Source organism: Erythranthe guttata, chromosome 14, assembly GCF_056151865.1.
Source record: "Erythranthe guttata isolate IM_541 chromosome 14, IM_541, whole genome shotgun sequence".
NCBI lineage: Eukaryota > Viridiplantae > Streptophyta > Magnoliopsida > Lamiales > Phrymaceae > Erythranthe > Erythranthe guttata.
Window position 1 is genome coordinate 3,169,486 of NC_142546.1, and position 11,992 is coordinate 3,181,477.

Sequence of the window (11,992 nt, forward strand, 5' to 3'; positions counted from 1 at the left end):
AAAGTGTGATTTAATACACTAAAATTGACTTTAATCCTTATATTTTTCTTGCCACGATGGTAGTCGGTTTATACTATGCTACACCGGGTAGATCTTTACCATTCATATACACACAAACACACACACACACACACCCACATTGGTGTGTGTAGATCAACGATAAAAAACCACCTGGTGTACCTTCACCGGATGTAGCATAGAAATAACCATGGTGGTCCTAAAATTAGCCATTTGTTTAACTATTTTCGTCTATCGTTTGATTTTGGGGTTTATTTGAATGGAAATATCAAGTGAGAACGCTGAAAGAACACATTTAGACCCCTTATCTAACTATATTTTTTAAGGGTAAATTACAACTACCCCTGAGGTATGGTCAATTTACGAAAAAAACTCTCTTGGTTGAATAATTACATCCACCCCTCAACTATGATTTTTTTCTTACACCTCCACCCTTATGGTGTCAAATTCAACATAATCATCTAGATTTCATGGAATATGCTCTAGTTTGTACTCATTTTGCGTAAAAATACAGTTTCTGATGCATCACAATCTGATATATACAAGCCAAAAAACACATATTATGATCATCTTGCTTCAAAATGTGGAGTTCGAATAGGATAAAACGGGTATAAAAGTGATAATATTTCATATAATCTAGAAGATTCCACTAAATTTTATAGTTGAGGAGTGGTTGTAATTACCCAAACAAGAGGGGGGTTTTTATAATTTGACCATACCTCAGGGGGTTGGTTGTAATTTACCTTATTTTTTAACTAGCCAAAATTGGCTTTAATGTTACAAGTTCGTCCAAAAAATGAACTTTATAATTGAATTTGTAATTTTTATGTTTTTTTCTCACATGCTCCTCCTTCCCAATATCAGTTTCTTCTTAATTCTTTGTTTTCTCATTTTTTGTTCAATTTGATCTGTAAATATTCATAGAAAGACGAAATAAATTGAGATTATTTCTTGTTCTTGCCCAATCCAAGAATCACAATAAAAAATTGAAAAATAATCTTTATTTGGTGAAGAAAATCTTGACACCACTACAGTGCAGTAATTTTTTGAACCAAGAGGGTGTTGGTGATGGCGGTTTCAATGTGGTTTCGGCGAATGATATGTAGTCTTCGTAAGGCGGTTACCGGCGCTGTCGATCTGGACTGGTCGATGAAGAAGTTGTTTGGGGGTACGAAAGGGGGAGTCGACGAGGAAGAAGATGAAATGTTTCTTTGAAGAAGGGGAGGGGGAGGAGTCCTTGACCACCGGCAGAAGAAGAATAAAATAGAGGACTATAGCGGCCGTCGTTTGGTGGCTGGTGGAGAGCCCTCACCGGCGGTGTAGGTTTTTTTTTTATAAATTTGAAGTACTATTAAAACAATGTTAAAGAATAAATACATGTAACATGAAATAAAAAAATAGCATAGTATTTATAAAATTAGGCAAAATCGATTTCATTGTATACACAACTAAAAACATTTTTTGTTAAATAAAATATATGTTTAATTTTCTTTACATATTTTTTTATTTTAATAATTGCTAAATAAATACTATTTATAAATTTAAAAATAATTATCTAATAAAATTTGGTATACTCAAATTAATTATATTATTTTGGATTAAAAAATATAAAAATTAAGAAATAAATAATATTTATGAATAAAATATAATGTACAAATTGCTAAAAAAACTTCCTATGGTATTTTTGTCATTTCACCTTTTTAGCAGATTTATTCAATTTTTTTTATTTGGACGGAATTGTAAGAATAATATGACATTGTGACTAAATAAACAATATATGTAAAAAGGGGTTATAGTGTATTGTCATGCGCTCCACACTTGCTTTTTCCATCCAAACTAACTCTAAGATTAAACGGTCGACTTAAAGTGTAAACAAATGGTTTATTTGAGGACTAAAATGGTGGCAAGAAGAATATAAGGACTAAATTCAATTTTGGTATATAATATAGAGACCAAATGTGTAATTATCCCCTTCAATCCGTTCGACATTTTCTTTTCGAGTAATTTGCACTTACCTCCTCTGAATTTCGCTTTGTTGGCAACTATAACCCAAATATTTGATTATATGTGTACACATTCCATCCATCTGTTTTTACACCAAGGAGGTGGAAACAGTACTCAAAGAGACATCTCATTCGCAGAGTGGGCTTAAATTTTCAGGGGTACGGATGCAACGCCCCCGAAATTTTTTATAGGATTTTTTTGTGACAAAATCAAAAAATAGGAAAAAAAAAGACGGATAAGGGTTTTTTTGCATAATTTTGAATTTTGGGTGGACTAATTGGGGCTGTTTTTGTATTAATTTGTATTTTGGGTGGCTAATTAATAAATATTAGGTGGGCTTAATAAATATATAGTATAATATGGGGAAATTATTATAATTTAAGGGTGGGCTTGAGTCCACCCTCCCAAAGAGGTGGACTCGCCCCTGCTCATTCGTCGACGAGGTGTGCAACCGTGCATACATTACTTAATCAAATGAAAGGAACTGCCCCAATTTGGGTTGATGTGGGTGATTCGGTAAAAGTTAAATCTTGGCCCATTAAAGGAAGGCCCGGTAAGGGCCCAATAATTGACATCTCGCGGGAGCCCAATTGTTGTCGAGAGGAAAGGAGGAGCTCCCATGCGAGAGGAAAGGACTGGAGCAGTAGATATGATCGATAAAGAGGATCAGTGCCGCCGACTCACATTTAATGCAGGTCTTCTCAAATGTCAGGAACAGCAGAGAATATACAGACTAGATGATTTGGTAAATCAATGTTCTGGGCCTATCTAGGAAACCTAATCGAAAGACGACCGCGGGTGCGAGAGGTGAGTCGCTCTCTCAGTAGCGAGAAGGCAAAGGCGAGAGTTACAAGATATGGTCTATGAGATCTGAGACAATCAACTTGTATTTAATGCCCCTCTCCTCAAGTGTTAAAGATGTCAGAGAATATGCAGTCTAGGGAATAAACAGCCCACAACACTGTTCATAATACTATTCACCGAGAAGACAGGTAAGTTTAATTTAATAGTCATTGGAAGTCTGGAATATTTTTGAGGTGACTACTAAAATAGAAGTGGAATCCGTATTTGGAGTCCGTTCTTAGAAGCTCTTCCTATAAATAGTAAGAGATTAATTCAACTGAGCAGGATCCTTTTTCTAAACCAAAGAAAAAATATATACAATTTATTCTTCAATATCTCTTAAACCAGAAATATACTGACTTGGCCGTCGGAGTGCTAACTCCGGCCTCAGCCCGGTTTTCCTTTTTTGTGTTCTTATTTGCAGAATCTAGAAGATCCACCAACATATTCGGATCTAGAAGATCCATAACATATTCGGACGAATCAGTGGGAACCCTAGGAAATTTGTGGCAATCCGCGGTCACCTTCAAGGCGTTCGAGATGACAATAATGTTGTCGAATTAGGTGGGGAGAATGTTGATGGGATTCAATTTGGCAAAGGTGGGCCAAATTCTCTACATTGAGCTTATTAAATAGCATGAAGACAAAGTATGGGTTTGAGAATTGAGATTGATTTATTGGGTCAGAGGCGCAAATGCGCATCTAAGACATGGCTTCTAAAAGCTCGCCAGAAGAAATCTCATAGTACCTAGCTCGCTAAACTATGTCCCTACGATATGCGGTTATTGAGATCGCCAACTCATCCAAACATGCAACAAGCGATGGAGGGAGTAGTTAGCGATCTGAATAAGAGCCGTTATGAGTAGAAGACACGGAAATACTTTTTTCTAAATAGATAATGAAAACATGTAAATTAAAGATGAGTAATTGAATAATCAATGTAATCAGACGAATAAATGGATTCTAAATTAGAAAATATTTTATAAACTCTCTATATAAGTAAATGTAAAGACCCTGTTAGGGTCATGATGTTTAACATCAATAACACATACTCTTTTTCAAACTCTTTGCGTCTCTTTATATCTATGTTCCCGTTCATCGAATTGATCTTCACAAGCGAAAGATTGGCGTTCAATGGATTTTTTCGGTCAAGGAAGTTGGGCTTGGAAGGAGGTCTTGAGGGTGTAGATCCTACACCATCAAATGTCATCGGCCATCCATTTTCCATGGATCCAAGAAGGCTTAGTATAATCCATCCAACAAGCAAACCCAATAGAAGATGACCAATTTAAGGCCAATTGTAGATTTGCAGAAATTCTTAGATGATTTTAGAAGATATCCTAGAATACTACTTTGTATATATTTGTTAAGAAATCATAGAATGCTCTAGCTGGTGTCTCCTAACCATTAGATTAAGATGATCACCACAGTTTATTGACGAGGTGGAGTTATATAAATATGAGTAGCTAATTTATTTGCAAATCATACTGTCGTTCAATATCTTCAGCGATGAATGGATAAATTTGTTAGATGACCTAAAATTCAGAATGTACACATAGTGTAGTAGCTCACTCTTTGAAGAATATTAGCATGTGCTATCTGTAAGGAAAAAATTCCACATATATATATATATATATATATATATATATATATATATATATATATATATATGTATATATATATATATATATATATATATATATATATATATATATATATATATATATATATATATATATATATATATATAAACTAATTATTTTAAAAGAAAATAAAGTAAAAACTACATTTGGAGTCACTCCAAATCACACCGGAGGAAAAAGAAAAAAACTTCTAATCTCTTTTTCAAAAGCTTTTGCAAACGCCACCACAATCTCATATCGACAAAAACAAAAACATGAGATCGTGATTTTTTGGGTCTCTCTAATTCCTATTACCCTAAAGTACATTCTTTCACTGGAAATTATATTGCCCAACACAACTACATAACTACTAGTCTCTAAAAGAAAAAGAAAATAACTCATTTTCAAGGGTGCGCTATCATGGTAATGTGCCTCAACGGGTTCAACACATCAACACCGCCAGCATGCTCCACAAACTCCGCCGGAGAAAACAAGCTCCGGTGGCAAACACACATTATAATGACCTCCGTTTGATTATACTTATACAAGAATCCCGTTACCGTTCTACCGTGGGGACCGTTTCCTGTGGCCGAGACACACGGCATATTACGCGGGCCCGGAGCTGCATTGAGGTTTAGGTTAAGGCTATTGTTGTTGTTCGGTGGACTAGGATGTTTTTCGATAGGACTGACACCTGTCTCTTTCATCATAGAAGAAGATGCTTGGTTCAGATCATATGGGGAGCATGTGTTATTGGTTTGTTCCGATTTTAACAACTTTTCTAGCTTTGCCTGAGTGGATGAGTCGTTGCTTTTGGCCTTGGCATGATCCAGGGCATTTCGGTAAATATACGGGCTGGAGTGGCTTCCAGTTTCGCTGCTACTCCCACCTGAAAATGCGCCTTGTCATTCTTAGGATGCATTGCATCGAAAAATTTTCTAGGCTTTAGATATATAATGTTAATCCAATGTAGCAAAGATCAAATCAAAATAAAAAAGATGGGAATGGTGGTGTTATACTTCTTTCCTTGCCATAATATTTGTGGATTTGAAAGTTTTCTTATTATATTTCAAATTAAAAGGAGAGGGATATTTTAGTCATTTGATTTAAAAATTCTCAAAATCCATACACATTTATTTGTTTTCTTAGTACATGTGCGCTGGCAAAAAAAATGCCAATAAAATCCCATTATTTGAACAAGTTCATAAAAAAGTTCAAGAAAAATAAAACGATATCCGATCAATAATCGAAATAGTTTTTCATTGTGATGAAATATGAAGCAGCATTCAGTTAGAAATTTTACTTAGCATCATCAACAAGAAAGGGCAACCCAAACAACGAGCGGAAAAAAAAAAAAACACGCACAAAAAAAGACACACACGGGACAAAATTAATACCTTTGTGGGAAGTTGTGGGATAATCAGAAACAGCGGAAGAACCTTGTTCAACCAAGGACTTGTTTGGCACCGCTAATTTCCAGCTGCCAATATCATCTACCCCATTATTACTATACTCGGAATCACAATCCAGCGACAAATTCCAATTCCGATTCCTACAAGAAACCGAACGGACCCCTTTATTCCCATCATTTCTCTCTCCTCCCCCGACACTTAGCCCCAAAGACGGAATGCCGTAGGGATTCCCGGAGGCAGGATTTGGAAACAAACAGCCCCTTCCCACCATTTCCATTTTATGGGCAGGAATCTTGTTGTTCTCGGTGCACAAGGATAGGCTCAGCCCATTCGCCGCGGTCTTGTTCCTCTCTCTCCCCTCCGAGAAACCCTCTCTCTCTCTAGCTTCCCTGTCTCGAACCCTGGATTGGGATCTCCGCGCCTCCAAACACAGCCTGTTACCATCATCCGCCATTGACGATTTCTTCAGCTTCTCCTCCCTCTTGTGGCGCGCCTCCTGCCTCTTCGCAGCCTGAATCTCCCTCCTCCTATGCGGATCCCCCGACCCGCACCCGAATGAGAACCCGGATCTCGAAATCGGGTCGCGTGTTTCCGCCATTGGAGAATTCTCCGATTTTCCGTACCGGCCACCGCCTATGGACAACTCCAAACTCAGCTCGAGTCCGTCGCCTTTTTTGTCTTCTTCCCTAGGTATTTTCATACCCTCCATTGTTGCACACACTTTCCCCATTTTTCCCCCCTTTTTCAAAACTTTCTCTCTCTCTCTCTCTCTCTCTCTCTCTCTCTCTCTCTCTCTCTCTCTCTACATATGTATATACAACACTCTCTCTCTCTCTCTAAATAAAGGGATTGAAGGAAGTTCTATTGTTTTTAGATTTGGGGATTATTGAATTCTCTCTTCTCTCTCTAGATATATAACTTTCTCTCTCTCTTTGAATAACGGGGGATTGAATGAAGTTGAGTGATAAATTTTCCCACCCCCAAAAGTGAATTTATACGGGTGGACTAGGTTTGAAAAAACGTTTGGGAAAAACAAAAATTAAAGACAGACGAGAGAGAGATAGAGAGAGAGAGGGCGTACGTAGGGGAGGTGGGCTTTCGCCACGTGGAGAGACGGGCAGCGCCGAGGAGAACGGGGGTGTTTAGAGTTAAGTACGGAATTTTGCAATTGCCTAAATCCCCTTATTAGTGGCCGCTAATCTCCCGCTTTTTAATTTAGGATGAGGGTGGGCCCTGCATGGACTCCCGCTGCCACGTAAGGAGGGATGGGAGCGGCACCTGCTTAGGAGCCACGAGATCGCGACACGTGTTGGTATGGAAGAGGATCTGGTTTTGCTCTTTGGCGCGCAATTTGGCGGACGGGGACACGTGGGTGGGGGGGGGGGGGGGGGGGAATATTTGATGTTGCCCTTTCGGATTCGGGCCAGGCCTTTGTCAGTTCTTGTTCCGCATCGGGCCACACGTGGCGGTAAATTGATCGCGACACATAAATGCGGGCGATTGGTTTTAGTGGGGCCCGAGTTTATCTTAGCTGGATTTCGGGTGCGCTATTATTATGTAGTATATTATTTAATTCTTTTACAAATCATCATAAATACAAAATCTTTGATTTATTTTTGTTAGAATCGAGGAAAATGGTTTGAAATTTAAACCCTGTAATCAACCAATCCATCAACCGAGCTACAGAGTTGGATGTAAACTAACAGTTAACCCATTTAAATTGGATTGATGATCGTTTTCAATATTTATCAAAGTCGGTTGGCTGAGTTGGGTTAGTTTAATAGCGATATTCAGCCAACCCAACTCACTTTGTTTACTATGAACAAAGTGGATAATCAATGGATGAAAGGTCATCTTACCTGGCAAAATAGGAGGATACGTGGACAATGGGCATTGGCGTCACATGGAATATAGTGCCATGTCAGCTGCTTGCAAAGGTGTGTGTTTAATTACCCTACAAGTGTTGTTTTATTTGTCTTACTACAAAGTACAAAGCAGACGAGATCAAATGGTAGAGCCACACGTCATACCTTTTTTATGACTAGCTTGGTTTTATCTATTCTACATCCGGTGAAGGTTACATCGGGTGATTTTTTACCGTTGATTTACACATACCAATGTGGGTGTGTGTGTGTTTGTGTGTACATGAATAATAAAGATCTACCCGGTGTATTTTACTCGGTGTAGGATCTTAAAAGCCGGCTAGCTTTGATCTGAAATGTAACGTGGAAGAATATCATTGGTGAGAGAACGAGGCTGAGAAGCACAGGATAAAACCCCACCTTATGTGGCAAAGTTGTAGTACACGTGGATGTTTATATTGATATAGGCAGCCAGCCGCCATGTCAGCTCTGTGACGGTAGCACACAATACTTGGATGGCGCAACTAAGCCACACGTCACTGCTAATTGTGATCTCTATTTGTTTGATTTTATTTAATAACAATCTAGAATCTTCTATTAGGGCACTTGGTTTTTTTTTTTTAATTATAATAGCATAACTTTACTACTCATGGGGAGATCTAGTATTAATATTTTTATTTTTGTACATTTTAGATAGAATAGTATTTGGATTTTCGGAAGAGATTTTCCTAATTTTTTAAATTTCAAAATTGTATCGGTACAACTAATTTCGACTCATACGATGGTTTATTTGAACTTACACCTGGTCTACTTCACCAAATATAATCTTATCATACTCGTGTATTGCTAATAATCAACTTTTACACACGCTTATATAATACGTGTACATTTATATGTACATCTATTACATAAAATTACGGCACCGAAAGTGTATTTTAGTCGCTTTTATTAGAATTTTTTTTCTAGAATTCATACACATTTAGTAATTTTTTTAATACACGTTCAAGAAATGACAAATAAAATAGGAAAGATTGAGTATTTATTTTTCCTGAAACAAAAACCAATTTCACTTGTATGCTAATTTTTTTAATACATGAACTCTTTCGGCAATTAGACTTTTTGCAGGGGTGTATGCAATTAACTCTATTATATAGATAGATAACCATCTTAATAATTTATAGCCTAAAGTTTATTATTGACATATATATTATTATTATTATTATTATTATTATTATTATTATTATTATTATTATTATTATTATTATTATTATTATATTATTATTATTATTATTATTATTATTATTATTATTATTATTATTATTATTATTATTATTATTATTATTATTATTATTATTATTATTATTATTATTATTATTATTATTATTATTATTATTATTATTATTATTATTATTATTATTATTATTATTATTATTATTATTATTATTATTATTATTATTATTATTATTATTATTATTATTATTATTACTACTACTACTACTACTACAATCACCCCTTGTGGTATGGTCAAATTACGAAAAACCCCTAGTGTTTGGATTATTACATCTACCCTTATATTGTGAATCTTCTTACACCTCTACCCTTATGGTGTCAAATTCCACAAATCATCTAGATTCCATTGAATGTGCTCTAGTTTGTATACGTTTTGTACAAAAATATCGTTTCTAATGCACTACAATTTGATATATACAATCCAAAAAACACATCTTATGATCATCTTGCTTCAAAATGTGGAGCTCGAATGGGATAAAACGGGACAAACTTGAGAATATTCCATACAATCTAGAATATTCCACTAAATTTGAAACCATAATGGTGAACATGTAAGAAAACTTATGATTGATGGGACGGTTGTAATTACCCAAACAAGAAGGGTGTTTTTGTAGTTTGACCATACCTCAGGGATAGCTATAATTTTTCCTTATTATTATAATATTAAATTATTTGATTTAGAATTTAACCTAAATAATCATTTCGCATATTGTTGTCAACTCCAAGGCCGATGAAAATATGTAATAATGAATTAGTAGTAATAGATTTCTTCGACCCTACACCCGGTGACAAATACTGGGTGAGTCTTCTGCTGCCATGTGTCATTTTTTGTATTTTATAATATATTCCCCTACTAAGATTTACCTTTAGGGGTCTTAGAAAAACAAGAAAAAAAAACACGTGGCAGCAGAAGACCCACCGGGTGTAGGATCGATGGAGCCGGAGTAATGAGTAGTAAAATATTTGCAATCATTCAGACTTGCCATCCATGGCCCATCCTCTTCCTCCACTCCGCCACTCCGCCACCAGGCCCACCACCATCACACCCCAATTATTGCGGTGAATCAAAACCAGACGGAAGAATGGAATGTGTTCATTAGTATTCTTTCTTGGTGGGCCCGAGTTGAGAAATTTGATATTGGCCAAAGAATGCATGTTATGTTTTGTGGCCTCAACTGCTATGCAATGCATGATCGATCTCAGGGTATTCAAAAGCCGGCAATATTGAAGTCGCTCGGTTAGTGTTTGATGAAATGTCGCAAAGGGACTTGGTCTATTGGAGCGCAATCATAATTTCTGGACTCAAACCGGATCAACTATTACCATGTTCAGTGTTCTCTCTCTCTCTCGGTGCATAAATGTTCAGATTCACATTTTTATTCTTTGATGATGATAATATAAAATAAAAGTAATCACCTCATTTAATAATTTATGTTTTTGCAACTACTAAACAAAAATTAAAGATATATGATTTTCCATAAACATCAATTTCATAATTCTTTCTTTTCATTTAATTTGCTTTGTATAAAAAAATCATTGCACTAATGTAAAGGAAAGCTCCAAAAGTGAGCTGATTATAGATTATGTAAAATATGAAAACTAAGGCTACCCTAGCTAGCATCTAGACGTAAGACGTGTCAAGAACACGGAAAATTTTGTTGTTTGGTCCGAAAGAACAATCGACGCCGATAAAAGCTTTGTATTCACACTGGGTAACCCAATAATCCGTGACTGTTTTGAATTTTCTTTCAACATATTGTATGATCTTGAACTGTCCTGAAAATTCTGAACCATTTGTCGATCCATTCCACAACAGAAACAAATTACGGGATGAACTCTTCGTTGGATTCGAATGAGAAAGATTTGTAATAGTTTTTTTCCAAAAACTTGAAACTGCTTTGAATCTGAACATCTGGTTCACAGACAAGTGTTCCAAAACTTTCGGCAATAAATTGATGCTCTAACATGTTCACCAAATTTTTAAAAAGATTCAAACGTCACTAAGCCATGTTCACCGAATTTTTAAAAAGATTCAAATGTCACTAAGTCATAGTATGAAGCTAAATAAGAGAGCTAATTTATTTATAAACAACAAACAGAGTTTGTAGGAAGTACTTGTATTGCTTGAATGTCATGGATTTACTGGATGATTACAAATGAAGCTGTCTCTATCCCTATTTATACTAGCCCACCTCCTTAATGGACGGTGGAGATCTATTTGATCTAACGGCTAGGAGTTGTTCACTAGAACACTCCAAAGTATTCCAACAAAATATCTACAAAGGGAGGGTTTTAGAAAGTTTTCGAGAATCCTCCAAGATTCTCAACAGATCTCTATATACACTTGGGTCAACTTGTGCCTTCTCTATTTGGGCTAAGCTTTCGACTTCTTAACCTCCCAACCCAAGGAAACTAGCAAAGGGTTGGGCCAAAAATAGCGGGTTTTCAAAAACTTTTTTTTTTTTCGGTAGGTCAACCGTTGTTGACCGCCGGGTCTCCGGCTTTGACTTTTTTTTTTTCCTTCAAAAAAATATTTTAATTAATATTACTGTCTTGGCTGCTAAATTTCTGTCTCCAACAGTAATTTAACTGTAGAGACAGTAATTTAAATATTAACTTACTTTTTCTTTTTTTTAAATTTTGTTTTTTCTTAAATAAAATTATTTTAATTAATATTACTGTCTTGGCTGCTAAATTACTTTCTCCAATAGTAATTTAACTGTTAATTGACCTTTTTTTTTTTCTTAAAAAAACTTATTTTAATTAATATTATTATTTTTTAATAAATCAATATTACTGTCTTGGCTGTTAAATTACTATATTTAAAAGTAACTTAACTGTCTTAAACAGTAATTTAACTGTATAAGACAGTAATTTTATTGTATTAATTTAACTGTATAAGACAGTAATTTTATTGTATTAATTAATTTTATCATCTTGG

At 35.5% G+C, this 11,992-nt stretch overlaps 1 protein-coding gene across 1 annotated transcript; it reads right to left on the reverse strand.

Moving 5' to 3' along the window:
* Positions 1-4,624: 4,624 nt before the first annotated feature.
* Positions 4,625-6,881, reverse strand: LOC105954387 (uncharacterized). Its single transcript, XM_012978056.2, has 2 exons — positions 5,885-6,881; positions 4,625-5,376 (listed from the first exon to the last, which is right to left on the reverse strand). The coding sequence occupies exons 1-2, from the start codon at positions 6,627-6,629 to the stop codon at positions 4,892-4,894; spliced, it is 1,230 nt and encodes a 409-aa protein (XP_012833510.2). The 5' UTR covers positions 6,630-6,881; the 3' UTR covers positions 4,625-4,891.
* Positions 6,882-11,992: the final 5,111 nt, after the last annotated feature.